We start from the raw sequence: 14,678 nt of genomic DNA, 5'->3' as shown, positions 1-14,678 counted from the left end.
GCTGATGCTCATGTTGTTTGCTGTGCCATGAATGAGAACATCCTGTTCTCTGGTCCAGGAATCTCTTGTCTTCTCACAGCACCCATGAACCTATAGCAGATTAACTTGTCAGCTTGCAAGTAAGATAAAATCTCAGAGCTTTTACAGTTCTTGACATTAAACTAAAATATATATACCATGTGATTCTATTTATATCAAGTTCAAAAGCATTAAAGCTAATATACGGTGTTAGAAGTCAGGATAGTTTCCTTGGGGAGCAGAGGCAATGCTTAGAAGAAGCATTAGGGGAGCTTCCGGTGTGTGGGCCATGTTCTGTCTCCTGGTCGAAAGGGTCCTGATTACGTAAACTTATTCAATTCAGATTCAACAATCTTTGCACTTACTTTTTTATTCCCTTTTCCCCCTTCTATGAATGTTTTACTTCTATAAAATTTCAACTTAAAAAAAAAAAAAAAAAGCAGAGGTAGTGACCAGGATTGCCACATCAATGAACTAAAAAACATGTGGAACTAATTAACCCAACTCAAAGAAAAAGGCAAATAAACTGAATATTATTAGCCAAAAGATAAAGAAAGTGGAGGAGAGATCCAAGAAGAAAAACATGCTTTTAGTTGAGATTTCAGAAGTAGAGGAGAGACAAAGAAGACACGTGTTGGGATATATGCTATTTGAAATTCAGAATTTCAAGGATAGAAAATAATTTCTGTAATCGTCTAGTCAGGAAAAAGAAAAAAAAAAAAGTTACCTAAAATGGAAAAAAACCCTCAAACTATTTACAACAGACTGTTTTTATAATGTTCAATGTCAGAACCAAAGGAAACAGTAGCTGCATCATTTTGAAAAAAAAAAAAAAAAAGTTATCCGAGAATGCCAAGTTATTATCTATCTATGTGACAAGAGAAATGTAGTCTCAGATGTGAGTGGATTAAAAAACTATACCACTCACTTACCTTACTGGAAAAAAAAATATTGGAAGAAATATTCCAGCTGCCAAGAAATAAATCTAAATTGATGTCCAAAAACCAGGAAGACATAGTGCAGAAGAGAAAACAACCACTGAAAGAACACTGAATAGTTTTAATAGGCTTATAAATTATTCAGAGATTGTTACATTACACATGGGACAATATAGTAGTCTTCCTGCATCTCAGTAAATTGCCTGAGAGTGGCATACAGCTGTAGATGATTCTGCCCATTCTGAGTGAGAAATTTACAAAGATTGAGAAGGAATCTTTGTGGTTGTCGGAGTTATGAGCCAGCAATAGACTAAAGACCCTCTTGGTGCTCTCTCCTGCCTGACTTCTTGGCAGTTTCTCGCTTATCTTCCTACCCCTTCACCATATATAAACAACTGGTATAAAGCAACCCCAAGACAATTCCATCAGGTGAAACCAAGACCAATTCCTGAGGATCAATCCTTTAAGTTCAGGCATTAGGTTTATCTGAGGTCCAATCCTTCACTTACATCCCTCTGACATATTTAGCCATCAGATTTAGGTGAATCCATTTCCTTCCTTCCATGTGTCCCAGCAGGAATACTAAAGGTGCAGATGGATGGTGGTTTATATCCACGAAGCCACCTTCTTTTACCATCCCCAGCTGAACATGCTGATAGATATTAATGTGAAGGGGCCCAGTAGAAGAAGGCTCTGACCAGGCTCCTAGAGCAGCCTACATCAAATACGTCAATCAGATTGATTTTATTTCCTATTCAGGCTTACAAAACACAACTCTTTGAATTAATCATTTTCACTTCTCTGTTTAAATGGTTTACCGAGAGAGAGACATCTGACACTTCCTGTTGTTGAAAATGTACATTTAAATGGGGATAAGAATTTTATCTGTTTGAAACATCCTTGTTTTAGTGTAGTCGAGCTGCTATAACAAAATGCCATAAACTGGGTGGTTTATAAACAACGATTTCTCACTGTTCTGGAAGCTGGAAGTCTAAGATCAGGGCGCCAGCCTGGTTGGGTGAGGGCTATCTTCACGTTGCAGACTACCCATTGTATCCTCATATGGTGGAAAGGGCTATAGATCTCTCTGAAGTCTCTCTTATAAGCCATTGCTCTCATTCAGGAGGGCTCCTCCCTCATGACCTAATCGCCTTCCAAAAGCCCCACCTATTAATATCATTACCTGTAGCTGAAGGTTTTCATATATGAATTTGAAAAGGACAAAAATATTCAGACCATAGCAATTCTCAAAGGGGTTGACATAAATGCCTTATTCACAAACCATTCAATGGCTTCCCCAATGTCTATTAAATATATTCCAAACCTGATAGACTAACAGACTCACCATGCCCTTCCTAGTGCTAGGGATATAGAGGGTTCAATGACATCTTAGTCTTTATTTTCATACATAAGGACTTCATTTGTTCTCTATGAGCTCTCTCTTCTATTCCATTGATCTATTGTTGATTCCAGGGATTCTCAACTGAGGTTTAAATTGCGGATTTATCTACTGCTGCCCTAAATCTCTCAGTTTTTGTTTCATGTATTTTGAAGCTCAACTATTAAATTCATATACATTTAGAACTGTCCTTTTTGCTTGAGAGACTGACTCTTACATTACTACGAAGCGTTCCTTATCTCTGACAAACTCCTTGTCTTGAGTTGTACATTCAATGAGAATACAGCCTTTTCAGCTTTATTGGGACTGGTTTTCATGTGATATCTTTTTCTACCCTTTTACTTTTAACCTATGTAGTTTTACTTAAAGTGCATCTCATGTAAACTGCATATAGTAAAGTCTTGCTTTTTTTTTTTTCAATTTGAAAGTTTCTGACTACTAATGGAATCGGGCTTAAGTTTACCATCTTAATGTTTGTATTTATTGCCCCATATGTTTTCTGTCCATTTTTCCTTCTTTTCTGATTTCTATTGAGTATTTAATGTTCTATTTTTATCTCCTTTACTAGCTCTTTAGCTAGAATTATTTATTAAATAATAATATTTAGTGATTATAATATTTAATGATTGCTCTAGACATTTTAATTTGCATCCTTATCACACTGTATTTTTTTTTTAAAGATTTTTTATTTATTTATTTGACAGAGACAGAGGTAGCGAGAGCAGGAACACAAGCAGCGGGAGTGGGAGAGGGAGAGCAGGCTTCCCGCCGAGGAGGGAACCCGATGTGGGACTCGATCCCAGGACCCTGGGATCATGACCTGAGCCGAAGGCAGATGCTTAACGACTGAGCCACCGAGGCGCCCACACTGTATTTTTTAAAACGTTTTATTTATTTATTTGAGAGAGAGAGAGTGAGAGAGAGAAAGTACAAGAGGAGGGAGGATCAGAGGGAGAAGCAGACTTCCCACGGAGTGGAGAGCCCGCCATGGGACTCGATCCTGGGATTCTGATATCATGACCTGAGCCAAAGGCCAACGTTTAACCGACTGAGCCACCCAGGCACCCTATCACACTGTATTTTTATACGTCCATTTGCCACTTACATATTCTTTGGGCTGTTACTTTTACTTCTACATAGTCTATAAAATTCACGTTATTTTTCTTTAAACAGTCAATTATCTTTTAAAGAAATTAAAAATAGGATTTCAAATGTGTTTTATATTTATCCACATATTTCTCATGTTGTTTTGTTTCAGTAGTCAGATTTGAAATGTTTTTAATAGAAAAAATCATGAACTTATTCTTAGACTTCCAACTCAAAACTTAGATTTCAGGATTCTGAACATCTTTAATTTTATTATTGTGTTAAATTTTGTTGTACAGGAAAGCTTTATTTCTAAATATATTAACATATTTATATATTTGCATTATCCTATATTGTCCAAATATTTTTTTTAATTATTTATTTATTTAATTTATTTATTTTAAGTAGGCTCCATGCCCAGTATGGAGCCCAGTGCTGGGCTTGAACTCGTGACTGTGAGATCAAGATCTGAGCTGAGATCAAGAGCCGGTCACCTAACCAACTGAGCCAGCCAGGTGGCCCCACATATTTATCTTTAAAACAACAATAACAATGTAACTATGAAAAATGCCAAATGTGGATTAATATACCTATATGGTTCTTTTTGTTCTTATAATCTCTGCGGGGATGTATAGTTAAAACACTGATCAAGTCACTTAACATAATTATTCTATATGCATGGTTATCAACCTGATGCATAAACTTGATTCAGTCTGTTTTCAATTTGGGGCCATTTTTTTCTTTATGTATTGTTATTACTTTACTATGCAACTAATTTTCATGATTCCAAGTTAAAACCCTACACCAAGGTATATTCACTTGAAGTCTCTTTTCCATCCTTGACTCTTCTACACTGTTTTTTTCCCCCACCAAGGGATAGCCATATAAATTAAATTAATAAATGATAAAATTAATTACTTTTTGTTTTCATTTTTTAACTAAAATTATGTATGTATGTATATTTATATGGCTGTATATATGTATGTGTATGTGTGCCTATATGTGTAGATATGTTGTATCCACTATTAATACCATTTTTGAGGTTTCTGAGATGCTGTAAGACATCAGAGATACTTGCAATACAGAATAGGGCAGTGCATTTTACACACAACAAAACCCAACAGATGGTTTGAATTCAGAGGTTGTTCTGGCCTCCTGGAGAATCATATGCCATGAGGTCAGCATATTTTAAAAAGCGTTGCCAGCTAAATGAGATTAAAACTAAGACATTTTGTGATATGTGAGTTTTAGAAAATGGGACACCTTCTGATTTTCCCAAAGCCACTAGGGTGTTTTTATAACTCATGAGTGGTGAGACTTACCTTAACTGAAATTTTGGAGTCTGATGATTTTACTCCTGAGCATTTGGGCCTTTTTTTTCTTGGCTTCATCAATGTTTGTCTGATTGGTTTTTCCAACATACTGATGTTTCTCAAGGGGAGGAGAGATGGAGCTGTGATGAGAAATGTCAGGTCTGCCTGAGCCCCAATTCTGCCCCCATCACTATTGCCAGCAACCTCCAGATTCTCTAATTCCTCAATTTCACACAAGTCTGCACACTTGTCTTTATCTTCAGTTTTAAGCCCACCCCAATCTGGGACCAGGCCTGAGTAAGACCAATGTTAGAGACTCCTGCATTCAAATGCAATGGTGCAATGCTGCCAGGCCCTATGCTAGTTTCCTACCCCATGCCTAATCTCTGGTCACTGTTACTTGGATTACTGACATCCTCATTATACCTGTCCATTTTTGTATCCTCCTTTATGTACTTACCCTGATGACCATTTTATGATCTATCCTTGACACCAGCATGTGTACAGTTCTCTCCAATGTAGTTTGAGATCCTTGTCCAGTACAATTTCTTTCTTCTCTCAGTGGCCCAGAACTGATAACTGGGAACTGAAAGCATCACCAGGTTATGCAGGGTAACATAGGGATTACAGGGATTAATCCAACATTTCTGGGTCAGCTTCAGCAGATAGATCTAAGGCATCATAGAGTGAGTCCAGAACAGCCCAAATCCTTCTCCATTGCTCCTTGAGTTGATGCTGTAGTAAGATGGGTTCTGGAATCAGATTGCTAGGTTGCAATTCAGATTCTACCACTTATTAGCCCTGTAAACTTGGACATGTTACTTGACCATTATGTGCCTCAGTTTCTTGGTCAGTGGAATGAGCATGACAGCTACTTACTCCATAAGATGATTGTGTGAGTTGAGCAAGTCATACATTTAAAAGGCTTAGAACGATGCTCAAGCTCTCAATAAATAATACATGTCCATTAGAATAAACATTATTGTTGTCAAGAGATCATCAAGAATCATAAGAGGCATCCTTTCCTAATTAAAACTCTTCAGAGTATAGGGATAGAGGGAACATTCCTCAAGTTCATAAAATCCATTTATGAAAAACCCACAGCGAATGTCATCCTCAATGGGGAAAGGATGAAAACCTTTCCCTTAAGATCAGGAACACATCAAACATGCCCACTCTCGCCTCTATTGTTCAGCATAGTACTAGAAGTCCTAGCAATAGCAATCAGACAACAAAAAGAAATAAAAAGTATTCAAATTGGCAAAGAAGAAGTCAAACTCTCTCTTTTCACAGACAACATGATACTTTATGTGGAAAACCCAAAAGACTCTACCCCCAAATTACTAGACCTCATACAGCAATTCAGTAATGTGGCAGGATACAAAATCAATGCACAGAAATCAGTTGCTTTCTTATACACTAACAATGCAACTGTAGAAAGAGAAATTAGAGAAACGATTCCATTTACAATAGCACCAAAAACCATAAAATACCTGGGAATAAACCTAACCAAAGAGGTAAAGGATCTATACTCTAGGAACTACAGAACACTCATGAAAGAAATTGAAGAAGACACAAAAACATGGAAAAACATTCCATGCTCATGGATTGGAAGAATAAACATTGTTAAAATGTCTATGCTGTCCAGAGTAATCTATACCTTCAACATCACCCTGATCAAAGTTCCAATGACATTTTTCAAAGTGCTGGAACAAACAATCCTAAAATTTGTATGGAATCAGAAAAGACCCCGAATCACCAAGGAAATGTTGAAAAAGAAAAACAAAGCTGGGGGCATCATGTTGCCTGATTTCAAGCTATATTACAAAGCAGTGATCACCAAGACAGCATGGTACTGGCACAAAAACGGACATATGGACCAATGGAACAGAATAGAGAACCCAGATATGGACCCTCAACTCTATGTTCAAATAATCTTCAACAAAGCAGGAAAAAATATGCAATGAAAAAAAGACAGTCTCTTCAATAAATGGTGCTGGGAAAATTGGACAGCTATATACAGAAGAATGAAACTCGACCATTCTCTAACACCATACACGAAGATAAACTCAAAGTGAATGAAAGACCTCAATGTGAGACAGGAATCCATCAAAATCCTAGAGGAGAACATAGGCAGTAACCTCTTTGATATTGGTCACAGCAACTTCTTTCAAGATACATCTCCAAAGGCTAGTGAAACAAAAGCAAAAATGAACTTTTGGGACTTCATCAAGATAAAAACCTTCTGCACAGCAAAGGAAACAGTCAACAAAACAAAGAGGCAACCCACAGAATGGGAGAAGATATTTGCAAATGACACTACAGACAAAGGGCTGATAGCCAAGATCTATAAAGAACTTCTCAAACTCAACATCCAAAAAACAAATAATCAAGTCAAAAAGTGGGCAGGAGACATGAACAGAAACCTTTCAAAAGAAGACATACAAATGGCTAACAGACACATGGAAAAATGTTCATCATCATTAGCCATCAGGGAAATTCAAATCAAAACCACATTGAGATACCACCTTACACCAGTTAGAATGGCAAAAATTGACAAGGCAAGAAACAACAAATGTTGGAGAGGTTGTGGAGAAAGGGGAACCCTCTTACACTGTTGGTGGGAATGCAATTTGGTACACCCACTTTGGAAAACTGTGGAAGTGCCTCAAAAAATTAAAAATAGAGCTACCCTATGACTCAGCAATTGCACTCCCGGGTATTTACCCCAAAGACACAGATGTAGTGAAAAGAACAGAAGAGCCATGGCAGCAATGTCCACAATAGCTAAACTGTGGAAAGAGCCAAGAAGCCCTTCAACAGATGAATGGATAAAGAAGATGTGGTCCATATATACACTGGAATATTACTCAGCCATCAGAAAGGATGAATACCCAACTTTTACATCAACATGGTTGGGACTGGAGGAGATTATGCTAAGTGAAATAAGTCAAGCAGAGAAAGTCAATTATCATATGGTTTCACTTATTTGTGGAACATAAGGAATAGCATGGAGGACATTAGAAGAAGGAATGGAAAAATGAAGGGGGGAAATCGGAGGGGGAGACGAATCATGAGAGACTATGGACTCTGAGAAACAAACTGAGGGTTTTAGAGGGGAGGGGGAGAGGGGGATGGGTTAGCCCCAAGATGGGTATTAAGGAGGGCACGTATTGCATGGAGCACTGGGTGTTATATGCAAACAATGAATCGTGGATCACTACATCAAAAACTAATGATGTATTGTATGGTGACTAACATAATATAATAAAATAAAATAAAATTTAAAAAAAATTAAAAAAGAACTTAAAAAAAGAATCATAAAAGAAAAATATTATCTAGTGATTATTAATGCTTGATTATGGACCATAAAAAGCCCTGGAGCACAAGACTCAATGTAATATAGCAGCCAACCTATAGGCTATAGCTCTACTATGGATCCAACTCTACTTGGATTACTTCCTTGGAAGAGATTCATGGTAATATTATTTAATTTGCACTTCTTAACTTGAGAGACATACCAAATATTAGTATCACTCAAATAAAATTTGATATTGGTCACAGCAACTTCTTTTCCAATCTCTACATAGAGTATCACTCAAAGGAAACACAAATTCCCAGAAGTTTGAAAAACAATTCCACCTGTGGTTGTCCAGTTTGGAGTTATTATCATTTTTAGCCATTTTAAGGTAGCATGAGAAAGTTGGAGGTTTCTAACCTGATGAAATTCTAGGCAATCCTGACCCTCCTTTTTTTTAACCTCAAATAAAATTATTTATCAATTGTCAAACTTTGATTAAGACTTGAATAAGTTTATAATGATATTGTCTGAAATAAAAATAAAGTGTATGGCCATATCAGCATGCTATTTACACATATCTTGATCAACCAAGAAGCATAAAGAGAATATAGTTGCAATTGAGCTCTCACAGTGCATAAAATGCTTTGTATAATATACAGGAAAGCACTTTGAAACTACCTATATGCTATTTAGGTGACAATGACAGCTAAAATTTGGCTCATATCCTGTCACTTCCTCTAGTAACTTAACACCCATCAAGTACTTACCCTAAATTAGGAAAAAATCATTCTTTTTCTTGCCTCCCATTCTTACTTTATCTTCTGAAATAGGTGATTTACCCTCTTGCAGACTTCTTATAGAATGAGGATCCATTTAACTGACTGGAGAGTTGGACAGAACCTCTCACTCTTTTAACCACGGTAACCTTGGGAAGGAGCCCTTGCATTCAAGGCAAAGAAGGTTGTCATCACATCCCTGGCTCTCATTCATTTGCAATTCGGGAAGTTTGAGGGAGACTGACATCTCCCACATGGCTGGTTGAGTATCTCTTTTTAGACCTAACTCTTCCTATAAATAAGTCCCAGAGTCAAGCAGGATTTAAGTGGAGGAAGTGGTAGGAAACTTATGCTGTCATTGGACCCAAGCCATGCTCACCAATTTACCATTACCATTAATGTTAATCTTTTCCCCAATCTGACTTCTTTATGTTTCAATTGGTCAAGGACCTGTAGAGACAGAGGACTAAGAACAATTCAGCTATCAGATTATATTTTTTGTTCAGTTTCTACCTCATTCATCTTTGCTATAAGCAGTAATGAGCAGTAATGGAATCTTTCTCACCATGTCACTTCAGAACCTAACAAACTCGTAGGTGCCTAATATGTGGTGATAGATTGTTTGCAGATAAAGCGATTCCCATGGAACGTTTACCTTGACTAACTTCAGAATAGGGCCTGATCTTAAAGATCAATCCCCAGAACTTGCTTTTGAACCTGTAACTTGATTTCTAACACAGGATTTTCAGTTCCTGTGTTCTCAAATTCAGGGCAAACATTCTATAAAGTAGTAATGTTTTCTTTCTCACATGCCATTTTTACTTTCTGGGCTGGGTGGTGAGGCTCTTCCTGTTCCTGCTTAAAATAGAACTTTCCAAATGAGTCTGTCATGAATGACTTGGCTTCCTGCCACACCTGACTCCTGGTGGGGACATGTGGGTTCATCAAGGCTAAGCTTCACAAATCATCTGAGTTTCTTGTGAAAAAAAGCAGGTTTTTATTTAGTAGGTGAAGACTGAAATTCTACATTTCTTTTTTTTTTTTAAGATTTTATTTATTTATTCTTCAGAGACAGAGAGAGAGAGAGAGAGAGAGAAGCAGAGGGAGAAGCAGGCTCCCAAGGAGCAGGGAGCCCGATGCGGGACTCGATCCCAGGACCCTGGGATCATGACCTGAGCCGAAGGCAGATGCTTAACCATCTGAGCCACCCAGGCGCCCTGAAATTCTACATTTCTAACAACTCTCCAAGGATGCCCATTCTACCAATTTGAGGGCCATCCTGTAAGTAGCAAGGGGTTAGATGACCCGCTTCACAAACAATATCATCCATTCTTTAAACATTATTTAATTCTACTATGTGTCAAACACTGGGATAAGATACTAAAGAGAAACATAACCTAATCCTGACTCATAAGAAGCCCAGAGTCTAATATGGCAGCAAACCTACAAATAAATGCTATAAATGATGTCCATTAAGAGAATGAAAACACAAGCCACAGAAAATAGTTGCACAAGCCATATTTGATAAAAGATTTTTATCCAAACTATACAAATAACTCTTAAAACTCAACAATAAACAGACAAGCAACCCAATTTAAAAAATGGGCAAAAGACCTGAATAGATACCTCACCAAGAAGATACATGGATAGCAAATAAGAATATAAAAAGATGATCAACATCATATGTTAATAGGAAATTGCAAACTAAGAAAAAGAGATATTACTATACACCTATTAAAATGGACAAAATCCAGAACATTGACAATACCAAATGCTGATGAGGATGTGGAGGGACAGGAACTCTTATTCATTGCTAATGGGAATGCAGAATGGTACAGCCACTTTGGAAAACATTTTGACAGTTTCTTACAAAACTAAACATACTCTTACCATATGACCCAGCAATCATGTTCCTTGGTATTTGCTCAAACCTGATCAAATAAACCACATATACCGAATTGGCCTCTACACTGGGAAACCTGATTTAAATGATCTGGGGTGTTTTTCAATGGTGAAAATTATAGAGCCTATATTCTGGATCTTCTGAATGAGAATTTCTTAGTGCTAGGAGTTGGTAATCTGAAGTTTATCAAGTTCTGGAGGCTGTTTTTAAGTACCATTAGGCTTGAGAATCACTTTTCTACTTCATGTCCACGCATTTTTTTTTAGTACAAAAGCCAATACCAAATTGATTCCAAATAAGTTGTAATAACTTTATTATTCATTACCTTATTATTAGTGAAATAAGCCACGCAAATAATACTGAAATAGGTTTATTTGGGAAATACATATATAATTCTGACATTTTATTAAGAAGCAATAAAAACATAAGTGGTTTGGAATTTTGGCAGCACGGTACAAATGTAAGAATAAATCATTGTAGAGGTAAAATCATTATCAACATTATCTTTACTATAAGACAAGCTAAGAATATCCTAAACAATAGACAAAAATATTTTGTTGCTTAAATTTAAGAAAATTATGAAGGAACTGTTCAGCTGTGTGTTTATCTGATAAGGGCAGCTAAATGTATCCTCCCCATACTTCCTGTTTCTATATTTAAGAATACCGCAAACAGTTATTCTAATATATCTTTTGTACGTAGTTGCTTATAAATGCAGCTTGGTTGAAAGAGCCTACCTAGAACCAGTTGCTCAAATTTCCAGGTATGGCACTATCATACTGGCTTGATAACAGTGAGTCTAAAGCAATACCCACAATCCCAATCTAAGGAGCACAATCTTAATGCCAGTGTTGTTCCAGAAGAAAAGCTCCACCACAAACTCCCAGTTTTATCTTTATGGGATAAAAAATTTTGTGGGATATCATACTCCCATCGCCATAATTTCAAACACTATTTTCGTACATTTTCTGTAATGATCCATTTTTTCTAGTATTCTGAACTTTTTAGGAAACTGAAACAATTTTGTTGGTTTCTCTTTTTACCATTTCTGTAAGTCACTTAGTTTTCCTTCTATACACACACACACACACACACACACACCCCACATTCATTTGTGCAGCAGCTCACCTGTTTGTTCAAATGGATCCCAACCTTTGCTGTCCACTTTGTATGAGGTGTATTGCCTTATTTAGTAGCAGCACCTGAGAATCCTAATAGCCTCAAGCTGTTGAATAAAGTTGTAGGCTATTTCTGAAATAATTAGACTCAAGTACTCTGGAAATTCAGAAACTTTGAAACCATCTCCTCTTGCTGGACTCAAGTGGCTGCAACTACAGTATTTTAAAATGAATTGTTATGAAAGCGTACCACTTTGCTATGTATGATTTGCCCTGATTCCTTAGTAAGAAGAGCAGCAAGATACAGAAGTGCTTAATGAAAGTATGGCGACCTGTTTTGGCCAATGAAATATTCCAGACTTTTCGCTATTCCATTAACTGTGCTTTTCATTTGCTATCAGGTTAGCCATGATGCAGTTTAAGCTATCAGTCTGCACTTGCTGGATGATACTTTTTTTCACTAATTTTTATATTTATTTAGACAACCCCAAGTATATTAGTCTAGCAGCATTACGTCACATTTATATACATTAGTCCATGTGACCCAAACACTGAGTCACAACTTTGTTTATAAACGGCACCACACATCAATAGTTCAATTACTACCTGTGTTTGCTTAGCAGTGTAACAGGGTCGATAAAACCATTTGTCAGGGATGGGCAACATCTACTCTACATTAGTTGGTGTATTCCACATCTTAATTGCACCATTTATCCTTCCCATTCTTTTCTTATATCAAGTCTAAAATGATTTCTTCTTTACATTTAAGAAACCCCAGTATGAGATGGACAGAGGAAAATTTCTCATCATGGAAGAATGACCAGAAATAAGCATACCATCGTTACTTTGTTGATGGTTAGTTAGTCAAATTGGGACATTCTTTCTTTGTCAAGAGAGTGTAGTGAACTAATCCAGATAACACAAATCTCTCTTGCCTACCTGTGTCTCTTATCCTCCAAAAAATATACTAAGTTTGTACATTGGGTAAAATGTAGCTAAGTTTAAAAGTTCTACTACCCTGCTACTCATAATACCAGTCAGTTTTGGAGGGGAGGGTTTTTGTGTTGTTCAAGGCTATAATATAAAAAAGTTCCCTTGCAGTATTTTGGGAGAAATTTTAGTCACTTGTCCAATGGACCCTTAAGACCCAACACCAACATGAACCTCCTTGAAGTGAAACTTCTCAGGTCAAGGAATATTATTGGACATTTTGTTGGGCTCAGATAATGGTATTGACATGCTGATCATTCAGTGATCACTGTTGGAGATCAAGATCAAATTTAATTCCTCACACATATGGCTGCATATTCTGTAGGTGCTTCTTTCACATTCCTTGCTTGTCTTGGGTTTATTCCAGGGACAGAATGGTTCAGGGAGGCATAAACAATGCTCTGTTTGTTTTCCTCCAGACATGGGTTAGAATAAACTTCAGACTCTTCCTGGACCTTGAACCAGGGGTCATTATCATAAGTACAAGTTCCTGATTGCTCACTCCTAAAGGGCTGGGGAATATCAACCTATAAGAGAAAAAAAGATTGTTTTAACTACCACCTAAGGATGTGATAGTGCATACAATTAGCAAACTATAAGTAGATGCTAAATTGAGTTAATACACCAACAGAGATAATTTACTCTTCCTCACTTCTGCTGCTGACACCTACATCTGTAGCAGATTCTCACTTGTTGAAAGATGAAAGGCTTAGAACCACTGTGTTCCTCCCAAGTAGTTATTTTGTGCTCTTACTAGTCACTTTTGAAGTCACAGAACATTTCTAGCTCTACAAGAACCTTACCTGGTAAAAATGAAGATACCATTTTAATGCTAAGAGGTGTTATTTCAATTTTTAAATACCAGTTTTGTCAGTCAATTTATGTTCTTGAAGTTTGGCCTAACTCCTTGAAGGCATGAAGTCCACTGTCTTTGACAGTCTACATGCCTTGTCAGGTCCTTTGTCGTCCTCATTTGGTATGTGAAGTAGTACATCTCCTACCCCTCCTTGGCAGAATTCTACCACAAATTATTGTCTGGCCCTATCCCGAGAAGCTAAGTATTAGCTGCTGAGCATCCTGCTTCCCTCTGATGAGGTGGCTGCCCAGAAAATAACACTAAAGCTGAATGATTGAACGAAGCAGGAATCGCTTTACCCTCCCCAGTCTCTTGACTCAGCTGAAAAGTGCCCCAACCTCCATTCGAAGGAGCCTGGTTAAAGTCTCCAGAGAAGCGCTGAAGAATAAAACTGTCACATGACCTAATAAGTAGCCATAAATCCTCAATATGTCAACAAGATCCTTGTTGTACTTTTACAATATGTATGTCTGTCAACTCCCTTGTCCCTGTCAACTCTGTCTCCCTTCCCAAAAGATGGCTGGTTTCCATGGAAACCTTAATTAAAATGAATGAGGTTAAAGAAAACATGGTGCTCTGTGGCTGACTGTATCCCATGGCACCTCAGTCAAGTGGGCAGATGCCACAAGCTGGCATGCCACACTGTGGTTGATAGAGATGACAAACACCAAAGCAGCTATCCTACTCTATATTTGTATGGCATTTTGCAGTTTACAAAGCACTTTAAAAAAATACACAGCTCAGTGTTTTTTAGTATACCCTCCAGGGACCATTGTGGAATAAGACAAGAACCTTGGCTTTTATATGTACCTGCCATGTTTTTACCAGTTCCTTTCTCTCCTTTGGATTTCTATTCCACTGGTTCCAATGCAAGTACCTTCCTAAGAAAGCTTTAGTCTCAAAGATTTAATATTACACCACTTTATTTTCTGAAATGTTGGCCAACTCAAATGGCACAAAGCTCTGAGTTCCTGTGAAAG

At 37.3% G+C, this 14,678-nt stretch overlaps 1 protein-coding gene across 2 annotated transcripts in view; it reads right to left on the bottom strand.

The window, feature by feature from the left end:
* Window positions 1–11,095: 11,095 nt before the first annotated feature.
* BTLA (B and T lymphocyte associated) overlaps window positions 11,096–14,678 on the bottom strand; it is a 31,475-nt gene continuing 27,892 nt past the window's right edge. For both annotated transcript variants that reach the window (XM_035000173.1, XM_035000174.1), the window contains exon 6: window positions 11,096–13,369. In XM_035000173.1, the coding sequence (XP_034856064.1) occupies window positions 13,133–13,369 (237 nt within the window). In that variant the 3' untranslated portion in view covers window positions 11,096–13,132. The remainder of the gene's footprint in view (window positions 13,370–14,678) is intronic.

This window comes from Mirounga leonina, unplaced genomic scaffold (genome assembly GCF_011800145.1).
Source record: "Mirounga leonina isolate KUSES-001 unplaced genomic scaffold, KU_Mleo_1.0 Mir_115, whole genome shotgun sequence".
Classification (NCBI taxonomy): Eukaryota; Metazoa; Chordata; class Mammalia; order Carnivora; family Phocidae; genus Mirounga; species Mirounga leonina.
This window is presented reverse-complemented; position numbering and strand designations above follow the sequence as displayed.